Here is a 15,570-nt window from a genome sequence, read left to right as displayed (position 1 = left end):
GGTGGGGAGCAAGAAGGTGAACTGTGGTTTATTTTTATCAACAGTACCGCTTAAGTCGACGCTAGGGGCCGTCTTGACCTTGTTGTAGGGTATGAATAATTCGTTCATTGTTGAAGACCCTACATCAACTGTCAAGATGAAGAACAGGAATAAAAGCCCTGTTCATTGATAATTTTCTGTGTTTTCTATGTTTTGTGTGCGATTTTGTCCCATGTACATTTACTCCATATCCTTTTATTTTCTATTGATTCTAGAGCTTGTCTCTAGTGCTGTGTGGAGGCAGTAGAACGTTTCCCCGTGCTTGAGGAGTATGCTCTTATAATATTTACAGTTATGGTGTGCTTGTTCATGTGAGAATTTCTCATATTAATACACCGTTAAAATTTCATGTTTGGTTAAATTTCTTCAAAATACTAGTCTGGTCATCTGTTTTGTATATTGCCCTTTCATACTATTTTAAACTGCTAGGTTTTCTTACATATATTTCGATGTACCCCGTGCTGTCTATCGTTTGTGTTTTTAGTTTTATATGTATTGTCTATCATTTGTTGTTTCGAAATTATTGGTCTTTTGTTGGGCAATGTATGACAAATATATGTTGAAAAACCTCGCCCGTAATTATAAATTATGTAATTCATTGACCGCTCCCGACATGTGTAACTTCAAGGCATATTTTAGCGGCGATCGATGTCTTTCAAAATTACTGCACTTTTCTTGTATCCCTGGCGCTTTCGACTGGAGAACCATTGCACACAAGCATCGCACAAGTTGGCACTCCGAGGCGGGTGGGGAGCAAGAAGGTGAACTGTGGTTTATTTTTATCAACAGTACCGCTTAAGTCGACGCTAGGGGCCGTCTTGACCTTGTTGTAGGGTATGAATGATTCGTTCATTGTTGAAGACCCTACATCAACTGTCAAGATGAAGAACAGGAATAAAAGCCCTGTTCATTGATAATTTTCTCTGTTTTCTATATGTTGTGTGCGATTTTGTCCCATGTACATTTACTCCATATCCTTTTATTTTCTACTAACGTCCCTACTCCAAAAATAAATAGATGAATTAAAAAAATAAGTTATAAATAAGGCAACGAGAACATCAGTGCGCTTAAAAAGACAATTTCTCATTTTAAAATATCAAGATGCATCACTCCTTCACAATTTCGAAATCAATTGAAACTTTGCTTTGTGAAAAGCCATCTGGATAGCTTCCATGTAAATCAATTGCGATATGAGAACAGCATAGATCAGCATACGCCTTCATGGCTGGTTTTCTTGTTTAATATTTTAAAGCATAATCCCTACAAGAGAATTTACGTGTTTCGTAAACTGCTTCGCAATACAACGGGGCCAGGGCGGCCTTCATCCAACACTTTCTTAATCTGCACATTTAAAAACTAATCTAATATGTCTATTGACTAATCATGCAGGATTTTTTCTTTGTACATTTTAACATGTTCAAGCATGAACGTTTACCTATCATGTACATGGGCAAATAATGTGTATACACATATGTCCCTCATTGCTCGTCGTAGTTTTTTTAAAGACAAAAACCTTAACATGTTAAATGACCCTCAGCGTCGTGATAATCGTGTCCTGAAGTAAATTCTTATTGTTGACTTTTATGTGTATTAAAATACGGTTATTCCGGTATTGTGTACACATTGATTGACTTGTTGTGATTTGTTGTGTAAATGAAAACAAAACGCACACTGTCAGCACTAAACATAAATAAGAGAACATGGATTAATAAATCTCAACTTTGTGTGCAGCACAAGACATTTGGTCAAAATTTGTCGGGTAAGCAACATTTATTATAGCGATGTTTAAATATAACACCTTATCATTTGTGCCACGGTAAATTCTCGTGCCATTTCTCGAACTTCCTTATTAATACGCTGACTTTTTGTCCTATTGATCTTAATGATCCGTCTTTCTTTACCTAATTTAAGTTTTATTATTAAAATTCATTAGAAATATTGATTGAATTTATGCTTGTCGTTGCAGAACGGATCTCCTATCACAATAATTCGAGTTAATATTCAAGCCAACATTGTCAGAGTATAAAGTTACATGAGCATGGAAACTACAGAACTGACCGGTGATGGCATTGAATCTGTACATGTATGGCAAGCGTATGTTATGTGTGCAATGACTACTGTTATGTTTTATATGTTGGGAGAAATTTTAGATAGACTCGGGAAACCTAAATGTGTTGCTCCAGAGGTAGAATTCTGGAAGTGGAGAAATATCACGATATCATGGATACATGGAGTTATATGCGGAACGTGGGTTTTTTTATGGTTAGTATACCTGTCATGCTTTTTTTTAATTTGTTTTATATAACTTAGTTTATGACCATTTAGAGTTACTTTTTACAATGAGAAAATAGTTACATGAATAAATTGTAAGATAATAAAACTCCGTTAATGTTTATATAAATATGGTAAAGAGACAAAATACTTTACCATTAATATACTTATAGCCAAGATATATAGCCATAAATATTTCTTATTATCTTTATTGATGAATAGCATGAGGAGTTTGTGTATACGCCAATAAGACAGCAACACAACAACACTGTTGCACAAAAAGACTCCAACGAAACAAAAAAATCGAGTTTTTATTTCTTGTCGAAAATTTAAACACATTCATTACAACTTGTTATATTTTTTTGTGCTAAAAATGCATTTTTTAAAAATGGTTTCAAATGTGTTGTTTACATCAGATCGTCGATCCCCAGGTATGTTGCATTATCTGGTGTCAATCTGTTATAAAAAAAAGATAGCTTTTACCCTTTTAATCATTGGCAATAAGTGAGTTAATTATTGCATTTTTAAATGGGAGAACCGTTACAATAATTATGAAACTTTAATAACTTTCCTTGGAAATAGAACAAACAGATGAAATCAACGTAAAATAATAAACATTTGAATAACATTGAACATTTTAGTTTATAAGGTTTAAAGATTTGGCGGAATCATTAATTCAGCATGGTCAATCAACCAAACGTTGATTGATTGATTGTTGGTAGCATAACGTCCAGTGGACCAAACGTTGATAAATATAACTTACAAATTTTGTACTTAATGATTTGTACTTAACTTTTTTTGTGTTCTAGCTTAGTTTTATACCCAGATTTAGTACGAGATCCAGTGGCTTATATAAACAACTTCATGTATCTAATGGTGCCCTTTTCTGCAGGTAATTAAACTCAAAATTATATTTGCTTATAATATAACAATGTTTTAGTGGCAATGTCATTATTTTTTTTTGCTGTGTGTATGTGTAATTGTTCTTTTTAAATATGAGCTCATCTTTCACTTTATGTCTATCTATGACTATACATGTAACAGTTATAATAATTTTGATATAAACTAAAGGAGAGGTAGTATATTTGCAAATGAGACAACTTTCCACCAAAAATGTAAGAAACTATAGGTCACCGTAAGCCTTCAACAAGGAGCAAAACCCATACCGCATAGTAAGCTTTAAAAGGCCCCGACATGACAAAATGTGTAACAATTCGAACGAGAAAAATAACGGGCTGGTTTATAACAAAAAAAATAAATGAAAAACAAATATGACAGACATTTGCATCAACCAACGATGGAAATCATTCCATTACAGGCTCCTGGCCTGGGACAGGCATGTGGCAGGGTTAACCATGTGTGTAAGCCGCTTCAGCGGTCAATCCTCCTCTTACCTGAGACAGTAGTGTACCAGCACAACATAAGAACTAACTGTAAAAATAGGTTGGAAATGGCTTGACTCATTTTATCAACACGAGGCACAAAAAACTTCTAAACATAAAGATAAAACCTCAAAGTACCTATCTTGATCTTATTATACATTTAAAAAGTGTTCCGGATCTATGAAGGATATTTACTTTTTGTTTTCCTTTGTGGGATTTCGATTGAGCTTATTTTTCGTTACCGTTACAATGAGTCTTTTCTATTATGTAATTTAGTTACTTTTTTTTCTTAATCTTTTAGTTTCAAATTTTTGATGGTTCATTTTCCATCTTTTATCACGTTTAGTAAAATCAAGACATATAATACACGTATTGTACGTTTCAGCGACTCTTTTCACAAAAAATCTTAAGAGTAATAATACTCGTAAGTCATACACATTTCAGTATAACTTACGATCAATTTTAGTCGTAAGATTTTTTGTGAAAAGAGTCGCTGGTAATATAATAGCTTGTACAAGCTTGTTTCTTCCTATGTATTACGGCTATATTCTTAATTTTACAAGACATCAATTATGACTTGTAATCCAATAGAATATAAATGAATCATAAATATTGTTATTTTTACTTAACTTCATGTTTATTTATTGTCATTTACATATGATTTATTGACCCACCAAGTCTCAACCCTCCTTTGTATATGTCATAATAATTAAAGTTTGAATAAGGATTAAATACTTTACATATACAATTCAATTCAATATTTCAGTGAGACATAAAACAACACAGATTTACATCATGTAGTAACTTGATATGTAAGCATAACAGTGTTCTTTTGACATAATGCATATAAGATTTAGATAATATCTGAATCTATTTAAAACAAATAATAAAATTATTCATATTGAAGACGACTCTATTTTTGCGTTTCTTTGGACCAAGGCTACACCCTGAGGGAGAGAAATTACCCCAATTCCTTCAAAAAGTGGCGGGGCTAAGTTTATTTTTGGCTTGTCAATTTCAGTAGTCTGACCACCGACTTTTTAGTCTAATCTTAACATGCTTAATGCACTGGTATTAACTATTACATGTATTAAAAATAAAAATTCACTACGACAATCATTCTACTGATTCCTTTTCCTTGCTTTGATTTCGAATATCAAATATGCAGATATTGTTTCAAGCACTAATATGTAATGCTACATAGAAATATTTCTTCCAGATTTGTTTTACTCATGGGTTCAAATGAAAAAAAAATTATAAAATATAAAACGGAATATGAATATAGAATAATAAAAAAAATATATACTATTTTGCATCATTTTCCCATATGTTCATAGAATGAAATGTTATTCAGTGATATACATTTCTGTTGAAGACAATTTTGATAAAATATTGCAAATTGTACATGTTTTCCAAACATTTGTATAAAAGACAGCCTTTACCAGTATCTGAAAGACCTAACATAGCTTTCCTTCTAACAGAACTTTGGTTTTGGTTGAGAATGTTCGTCTCATTGATTTTTTTATAGCCATCTTTAGGTATTTATGATATTTTTTTTTTCAAGACGGTGCCTTTTATAGCCGACTAAACGGTATGGGTTTTGCTCATTCTTGAAAGCCGTATGTTGACCTTTAAATGCATAAATCAATGTTAACTTATGTGGACTTTGTTGCATAGTTGTCTCATTGGTAATCATACCACAACTCCTTATCTTATATTATGAATCTGTAAATTTTATTGAAGATAGAAGAAAGTTTTGAAATTGGCCCTATAGTGGGAAATAAATTGATGGAAAATTGACACTTCCTCTTTCCTTGGCATAAAATTGTGCCAAATAGGATATTTTTTGGTGGAATTAATACCCTGTTTTTCACTTATTTCTGACTGCAAAAGTTCATATTAATGTTGCTTAAACATATTTGTATTGAAACGTATATATTAAATACGTTGCATATTAAAAATTACGACATCGTGCTTGATAAATACATACTCTCCTAACATATTCTACAGTCTATTGGTTTATGTGTATTGTTGAGTTACATGACATTGACGTTAAGGGCCTCCGTCTATTCGTAATATTTTTATTTTTTTTTTTTGGGGGGGGGGGGGGGGTTATAGTGCTATCAATGTATTGTCACTGGCTTGATAACTACATTCAGCCATATTGCAGGCCGATTTTCTACCTTTGTGAGTAGGCACAACTTAGGTGAACTATCTTAAGATCCTATTCATACCCACGTCAAGTAATTTGTTAATAATATATATATGTTGTGTACAAATTGTAATGTTGTACGAATTACAAATTATAATTTGTACAGTATTTTTGTGCAAGTTATCAGTATTTTGTGAATCTCTTTACATAATAAGATAAAATAAGCACAGTGTCTTTGGTTAAGCTTATCACTGTTTTATTTCCACAACTACATTCTACAGTCTTGCACATAGTACTGACACAAAGTCTATATAAAAACACTAAAATATATTTTGTGGACATAGGATGAATGTTAGGTTGAAGTACATAAATTTGTGAGTAAAACATCGAACTGGATAATTATTGAAGATAGGCTTGTATAGAAGGTGTGTGTCAAAATACTGATAACTTGTACAAAAACCCTGTACAAATTATAATTTGTACGAAATTACAACTTGTACACAACATATACTCAGTTATTCAGTTACAAAATAAAATAATGTGTATGTGTATTACAATAATGTGTATGTGTATTACAATAATGTGTATGTGTATTACAATAATGTGTATGTGTATTACAATAATGTGTATGTGTATTACAATACTTGTGATCACTTGTCAAGACAACCAAATGAAAATTACGTAAGTTGCAGAACATCATGGCGTATGAATATATCTGTTTTATCTACAAGTGTAGAAAAACGAAGCTAACTCAATTCAAAACATTGCCCTAAACAAAAATGGCTTTCCTTAATACAATGCAATGTTTAATTCTATAAGTTGACAACTCAGAATGAAAATCTTTACCCCACAATGTTCACAATCACTTAACATTATAAATATGTATATATTTGCAGGATATTTCATATATGATACCATAGACATGAAGATGAACAAGAAGTTAGGAACATACTGGGAAGTTACTTTACATCATTTTGTTGTAAGTAAAACATAATGTAAACACATTGGTTAAAACAAAATAAAACACAAATTAATTATACAACTGCATTCAAACAGAGCAAACATTTGAGGAAAAAACATTCCATTACGTAGACACTCTGAGACTTTTCAATACTAATAAAAATCCACGGTTCTTTTTTTGTAGTAAGCTTTTATTTTAATTTTTCACGAAATATCTATCCATAGCAAAATGTTATTGTGACTTTGCTAGACGCATAATCCACCATGCATACAGACAAAAAGTAAATGATGTGGCCGAGTGGTTAGAGTAGTACATCTAGAGAGATCCCTTGCATATTAACTCTGATGTGGGCGTTCGAACCTCGCTCATGGCGAGCCGTGTTCGACTTCGATCGTTATTGCCAAGTAGATCCAGTTTTCCTGCTTTAAGTTCGCTGGTTCTATCTCCGGGTAATACGACTTCACTTTAATACAAAAAAAAAAAAGAAAATAAAAACGGCCGCCATGATGTATAGCCAAGTTCGATGAAAGTGGCACAAACAAATCTTAAGAGACGTCGAATCTCAATGTGTTTTAAGTATTGAACAGGTATTGACAAACCACACAAGACAGGATTCACCTCTTTTGATGTTTGATACAAATGGTGGATTACGCATGTAGATAGGAATTGTATTTGAGCAAATCAAATACGCAAAGATGATGACATTTACTATTAAAATTTAAAGAAAATATGGTAACGGTAGAAGTACTTTGCACTCAAGATTTTGTTTAGCAAAGACAAATAACTAATGATGGTTTATGTATACGGTAGCAGCATGTTAAGAATAATCTCACGATTTAAATGGTTTGGACTATGGTTACATATTGATATGGATATAAATAAGTATAAAAATGAAGTTGTCCGAATAAGACACATTTCCATAAAAGAAGCTCCATAGTTAACGAAATATGAAAATTAAAAAAGAATGTAATAGCGAAAAACGAAAACACAGCGGTAGGGCCAGTCTTTTCTGGTCTTAGTTCACACAAGGACATGTTACCCCCCCTTAAAAAAAATTACGTTTGAAAACTCACAGTTCAAGTTATTCTATGATGAAAATAAAGATGAAACAAAATTGTTATGATTTTAATTTTATCCTTTTTTTACAGATAGTTTCCTCATTTATATACAACTTTAACATAAGAAGCTGCATAGGATATAATGTCATAATACTGATGGCAGAAATTAACACTATATTTCTTCACATGAGAAAACTCTTACAGATGTGCCATATCGGATTTGACACTAAACTCTACCGATTTGTGTCTTTTATTAACATTTTTACGTTCGTTACTTTCCGCCTTATTCCTATTTTACGTGTCTATTCAGGATTATATTTAGATTTTCATAGAGTAAGTTTAACGTATGTTGTAACATTTTGGTGGACTATTACAACTGGACTAGTTATAAACTTAATATTATTTTGGAGACTTGTAAAGTCTGACATTTTAAGAGGTTTCTCAGGAAAAAGAAAACAAAAATTGGATAACGCAACCGGCAAAAGCATATTTGAAAATGGTGACTTGAATTTTGACAAGGATGAATAAAAAATAATGACGAATGATTTATCATGTCTATGATATAAAGTTCAGCAATGGAATGTTTGCAGTGTAATGAATGTAATGTAGTTCCAGGAACATAAGAACCACTAGACAAGACAAAAAGTTTAGTTTTCTAAAATAGCAACCCATGATCAAACGATAGCTATATATACGAACTTTGGGTGCGTTGACGGCTGACATCACTAGAATATACTTTTGTTCTTCTTGAAATAAATTAATTGTATGAAGTTTGATCCGGCTATAATCATTGTATATTTCCTGCCTCAATTAATATTTATATACCCTTTTCGTACTAACTTGTTTTGAAATAAGAAGAAACTTCCTTTCAATTAAGTGACTAGAGATACTTGTAATATATATATGGCACGCCTGAACCACTTTTATTAATTAATCTTAGATTATCTCAGATAAACTAGGATTATCTCAGATAATCCCGGTTTATCTCAGATAAACTAAGATTATCTCAGCTTAATTCAAATTCGAGAAAATCCTAGTTTATCTCAGAAAATACAGAAAATTCATTTTCTGGAGAAAATCTCGATTTATCTCAAAATATTAAGAAAATCTAGGTTTTTCTGATCGATTTTCAGATAATCCTAATTTTTCTCCAGATAATTAATTTTCTCAATTTCAGATAATGAATTATCTCATTTCTCGAGAAAATCTAGGTTTATCTCGGATTCTAAATATACAAAAGAACAATGTAACGAGTGTTTTAATTGGACGACACTGAATCCGGCGTTTAACGTTTTACTTTCTCTTTGAAACCATGATGGTAACGAATTCACTTCCTATTATTGGGTGAACGGGGATGTGTCAAAATATGGGTCATAATTTTGCGAGATTTTATATAAAAATTAGCGTCCTTTTCAGAGGAGGGGCGACATTCAGCATACGGCACGCAATTTTTACTGATCGATCGCTGTTATTGTGTCATTTATCACTACTCGTGGTGTGAACATCACCGTTATTGACACCTGGACAAGCGAAATTTGTTGAATCAATTATAAAAACAAGTAATATACAGAAGGACTGATTATATACAATATACATATACTTTGTACATACGTAATAAACAAATTTGGTAGCTATTTCTTTTACACAAACTGACTGTTTATTACCGACGGCTAATTTCGACATCGATAATCATTGAATTCTCATATTTTAATTCATTCAGTCGGTTTTAATTTTTTAATCGTGACAAAGTTTTGTAAAATATTTAATTTTAACTATTGCGTTATTTCGTCATTTGTCAGTAAACAAAATAAATAGCACTAGAAAGAAGGCAACTAAGTAATCCAATACACAAATGCACGATTCAATTATGGAAAAAACAATTATTTCATCATGGTTATTCATTAGACATAATTTTCATTTTGTTTTCAAAATAATTAAATACATAAGAGTTTATATGCCACGAACCTTAAAGCGCCAGTTATTAATTGTAGGATATGAACAATAAATGTACATTGTCTGAATACAAAATGTGTGTGTACTCGCTAACACGGGTGTCATTCGGTTTATCGAGAGAAATGATCGTGAAAGAATATCTAACGAAGGTCAAGTATTGCGAGACGATCGTGAAAGCTCTGGTACCGGATCGTGAAAGAAATTTAATCGAGAAGACATATGAAAAGTCATTAAATAATCTAATTTAATTAATTACACGGACAAATTTACAACAAAATAAAACTGTCTGTCAAAATGGTCGAACATTATGATCAGTATGTGAGAAAATCCAGTTCTAAAAGTACATAGTTTTTACAAAACAACAAAAGGCATATTGCTCCTCGACATTTCAGTGACATCAAAAATGTAAACAAACATGATTTTTTCACAAATTCCAATAAAATAAACTATTTTTCTTCAAAAAAAGGGCATTCTATTTGAATGCATCAAATGGTTCTCATAGTTATTTTGTATAAACATAATCTGAAACTTGGTAAAAAAAGAAATATTTACACAAAATTGATATTTCGGATCGTGAAAGATCACGTACTGGTTTATGAAGATCGTGAAAAGGATCGTAAAAGATCTAATGCTACGAAGACGTTCATATTATTCTTCAATTATATGATAATAAATATTTGTTATTGGTATTAAAAAAAAACTAGATTGGCATGACTGACCCGGGTCTCTTTTGCTGGTGAATAGGGCTATAATCGTGCAATGCCATTGGATCTAATATCTTATAATACCACACAGACTTGGTAAATTGTATCAATACCAGTCCATTTGTCCGTCCTTCATAAGTATTGTTTTTTTATACATTAAGATGTTTTATTTTGTATTTATAACTTTGAATTCTCATCTTTATGCCCATTATATTTATAAAGCTTGCATACCTGTATGCTATAGGGCCACGGTATTTGGTGTATGGTGTACATGTCTGTCTGCATGTTTCATATATGACGTCAATTGTATTTGATATATTGAATGAAAGTAAGATGTCTGTGTCTGACTGTCGGTCAGGGTTCATATACTTTCGACCTCATGTTCCGAATTAATTGGCCAAACATAACTTTTACATTTGTCAGTTTCTAAGGTACTGTAAGCATCGGAACACCTATATTTGGTGTACGGGATTTTTGTAGATATCTGTATGTCATGGTTCATCTGACCTTGACCTCTTTTTATGAATCATTGACAATTTTAAGAGTATGTGACACTTCTAGTAAAACCCTTAATATTACAGAAGTTCAACAAATATACTATCATAAGTAAAGCAGACGAGACATTTCAGCATTTGCGCTCTGGTATTCTTTATTCTGTAATATATAGTTGTCTCATTGGATATCAATCCACATCTGCTACGTTGTATACAAAGATACATATAACAAAATGTTGGTTATCGTTCAATCTCAAATTTTTCATGAAAGATGCTGTTTTTGCTATAAGTTTTTGGTTGATGATTAACTTTTTGGTTTGAACGTTGCATACCCATATTATTGGCTAAATAATGGAGGTCTGCCTGATTTGTACTAGTCCGATTCTCAGAGCTGAATTTTTCACACTGATTTAGACACGTTTTAAGTTAAATTTTTTTAACTTTAGAGGTAAAGTGTTGAATTTAAAAAACAAATGATAGCTTTCATGTTCGTTCTTATCAAAAAAGTTACTGGCTTCAACCAGTTGCAGGTATATCAAATGGTAAAAGACATATTGATTTCTGATTATTAAGTCTGGTCACGCATTATCTTTCACGATCAAAATAATGCGTTGCCTGATCTATCACGATCAAGTTTGATGAAAAATCAACAAAATTCAAGGTTTTCATTAACAAATGAACGATTTTTAAGTGAAGAGCATACTTTTATTTTACTGTACTTTCGGACACAACAAAGATTAAATTTCAAAAATATCATGATATATTGAAATATGACCATTATAGGTACAAAAAACGTGTTTTTTTAATTAATCCCATAGACATGCATTGTGCCTTTTGTGTTTTTTCATAAAGTACTGCATATTTTCTTTATCTTATTGCACAGTAATGTTGAGGAAGTTGAATCATTTTGACAGACATATTTTTTTGTTCGGATTTGTTCCGCATTTTGAAAATTCAGCGATTTTTTCACACATTCTGAAATAGAATTTACATTTAATTACATTCACGATCCGGTACCATAGATTCCACGATCGTCTCGCAATACTTGACCACCGTAAAATATTCTTTCACTATCATTTCTCTCGATAAACCGAATGACACCCGTGGCTAAGAAACAGGAGAAAACCTCTTCGTTCTGTTTCTAAATCTTGAACCAAAACGTTTTATTCTTACAGGTGAATCTAATTACAGGTGACAAGATTGTCAAAGCTTTACCTGTTATAGTGCTAATATATAACAACTGCCCCCAATAAATGTTCACATAACAGGAAAAAAGTAATAAAAGTTTGTTTAAGACTGTTCAAAACAATATTTTAATTCATGCACGAAAAAGAAATTTTGAAAGATTTATATTCTTATGGTTTCTGTTCAATCTTTTTCTCAAATATTTTATTCTAATAATATCTTTTGACTCGAAAACTAGCATATATGTAAGGAAGGACTTATCTTTTTAGACAACCAGTTGGATTTTTGTCGAGCCTGCGACTTTTGTCGCTGAAAGCTCGACATAGGGGGCCGTTAGCTAACTTCTTAAAAGCTTTATATTTTAGAAGGTGGAAGACTTGGATGCTTCAAACTTTGTATATAGATGCCTCATGTTACGAAGTTTCCGTCTGTCACATGTCCATTGTCCTTTACCTCATTTTCATGGTTCAGTGACTACTTGAAAAAAAAGTTAATATTTTTTGTAATGACAATGTCTCTCTTATTATGAGTAACATGATAACTATGTTTTGTATTTGCGTACCTTGCAAGGTCCTCATGTCCGTCAGACAGTTTTCACTTGACCTCGACCTCATTTCATGGATCAGTGAAAAAGGTTAAGTTTTGGTGGTCAATTCTATATCTCAGATACTATAAGCAATAGGTCAAGTATATTCGGTATATGGAAGGACTGTAAGGTGTACATGTCCAACTGGTAGGTGTCATGTGACCTTGACCTCATTTTCATGGTTCAGTGGTTATAGATATGTTTTTGTGTTTTGGTCTGTTTTTCTTATACTGTATGCAAGATGTCTACTATATTTGGTGTATGGAATGATTGTAAGGTGTACATGTCTAGATTGCAGGTGTCATCTAACCTTGGCCTCATTTTCATGGTTCAGTTGTCAAAATTAAGTTTCTGAGTTTTGGTCTTTTTTTCTCATACTTTTTCTTTTTTCTCAATTGGCTAAAATATACATGTACATAGGTATAGAGAAGACATTTATGTACAATATTTACAATAAGACAGAACAAACAGAACTATTGCTCAGACAATATATGAAGTACATTTTAGCCAGGAGCACATATACCTGTGTTGATAATCTTTATAAATTTACAAAGTTTAAATCAGTTCTGATTTGTGTTTTGAAGACATAATCTGCTTGTATTTAACAGTATTTGCATTTTTAAAATAATAATGTGACATACAATGTTTCCTGTTTTCTTCCAAGTATTTGCATTCTAATATGTAATGAAATTCATCACCAATGTTATTTTTATTACATAGAAGACACAATCTATTACTTCTAACTATATTATTCCATCTACCCTGTTCAATAGGGAGCTTATGATTTGTGGTCCTAAATCTACAAAAATCAATAGACAGTTTGTTCCCAAGAATTTCAAAATAATCTTCTTTTCCAAAAAAATCTTTAAAAAGTTTATAATTAAGTGCTTTTGGTGAGTTTTCAAGCAAAGAATGCCAGACTTGTACAAACTGATCTTTAAGTCTGACCTTGATGAATGAAACTAACCATTTACAATTCATAAAAGATTGCGTTTCCCACACATTGGGGATACCACATTCATTTAAAATAGTCTTTACTCTGTTTAACCATGAAAAATGCACATTGTCATTAATAGACATGTGATAACACAATTCATATAGGGTATATGATAGTTTTGTCTCTTTACCAGAATTTAATTCCCCCCAAAATGAGATCAATCTAGTTTTTATGTCCAATTCTATAGGATATCTTCCAAGCTCCCCATAAATCATGTAAGAGGGTGTTGATGTTTTCAGACCTAATAATAATTTACAAAATTTTAGTTGTACCTTTTCAATTATCTCATTATTTCCAATACCCCATAATTCACTACCGTACAGTAATATTGATTTCACCATTTTATCAAATAAGTCCAACTGACTACATATAAAAAGATTATGTAGACGACCTAGTCTTAACACTTCGTAAAAAGCCTTAGTAGCCTTTTCTACATTGATTGCTTCGTTTTATTAAAATTACCTGTTCTTGTTAGAATTATGCCCAAATAGTTAAATTCATCAACGATATCCAGTTTTTTTCATTAAAGAAACATTGAAAATTACATGATGGTCGTCTCCTTGAAAAAACCACGACTTTTGTTTTATCAACATTTACTTTTAGCCTCCATACATCTGTGTATTAGTAATCTAGAAAACAATCTAATAGTTTTTGGAGTTCAGTTGCGGATTCGGCCATCAACACAGTATCATCAGCATACAGAATAATAAAAAGTTTTAAAAATATGTCAAGTTTTTCTTCAAGCTCTGTTGAGACTGATTTTAGGCCCTCTATATTACATGTTTGGAAAAATGAATCAAGATCATTCAAAAATAGAGAAAAAAGAAAAGGCGATAAATTTTCCCCTTGTCTAACCCCGTTATTACATGGGAAAAAATCAGACACGGAATTGTTATATGAAATACATACATGACATAGTACCTTGATACATATTTACAATAACATTATACATACATCCATTCATATTATTCAAAAGCATTGCGTCTCGCCAAATCGTGTCAAACGCTTTTTCAAAGTCGACGAATGCACAAAATAATGTTTTCTTTTTTAATTTTACTAATACTATATGCAATAAGTCTGTTTTTTTAGAATTTATCAGCAATAGGTCAACTATATTTAGTGTATTGAATGATAGTATTTAAAACATGACATTTTCAAAATTTCGGTGTTAAAAAATATAGTCTTTAAAAACATATAAACTTTATCAAATACAATAATATTTATTTAATAAACATTTACACAAGCGACGACCAAAGACATTGTTCATCGTTTGTTGATGTAAAAAAGGGAGAAATAGAAACCATTTTGTCAAATTTTTTATTAGAAGGTATAAAGTTCAGAGAGTTTTTCATAAATATATTCTTCACGGCCATATATTTGACGGAATGATGATAAACTTTTATTACAATTACATATCGAGGTTATCTAGACAGGTATATTATCTGTTTCATCAAACAGCCCAACGAAACATATACCCAAAAGACAGCTGTGCAATCCTTTTTTTATTGCACCTTTTTTTTTATTGCACCATGTGCACTTTTTGTTCCTCACAGCAAATTAAGATTCACAAAGTAAGAACATTTCTGTAGATTCTTTGTTTTTGTCCAAAATAAAATTTGATAAAGCAAAGCATATATTGACATTTCTGAAATACAGATTTAAAAAAATACTATTTCCTTACAAAACAGTGATTATAAGGTCCTTTGTGCTCTTATAAACTCCTTTGTGGTCCTTTCTGCTACATTGTGTTCAAAGTAGGTCCTTTCTGCTACATTGTGCTCAAAGTAG

General features: G+C 31.6%; 1 protein-coding gene across 1 annotated transcript; it reads left to right on the top strand.

Annotated features, from left to right (window-relative positions):
• The first annotated feature begins 1,490 nt into the window (after nucleotides 1–1,490).
• Nucleotides 1,491–8,639, top strand: LOC127711104 (TLC domain-containing protein 2-like). Its single transcript, XM_052217054.1, has 5 exons — nucleotides 1,491–1,798; nucleotides 2,006–2,301; nucleotides 3,120–3,202; nucleotides 6,741–6,823; nucleotides 7,954–8,639. Exons 2-5 carry the CDS (start codon nucleotides 2,072–2,074, stop codon nucleotides 8,389–8,391), a joined length of 834 nt encoding a protein of 277 aa, XP_052073014.1. The 5' UTR covers nucleotides 1,491–1,798; nucleotides 2,006–2,071; the 3' UTR covers nucleotides 8,392–8,639.
• Nucleotides 8,640–15,570: the final 6,931 nt, after the last annotated feature.

This window comes from Mytilus californianus, unplaced genomic scaffold (genome assembly GCF_021869535.1).
Source record: "Mytilus californianus isolate M0D057914Y unplaced genomic scaffold, xbMytCali1.0.p SCAF_8, whole genome shotgun sequence".
NCBI classification, from domain to species: Eukaryota; Metazoa; Mollusca; class Bivalvia; order Mytilida; family Mytilidae; genus Mytilus; species Mytilus californianus.
This window is presented reverse-complemented; position numbering and strand designations above follow the sequence as displayed.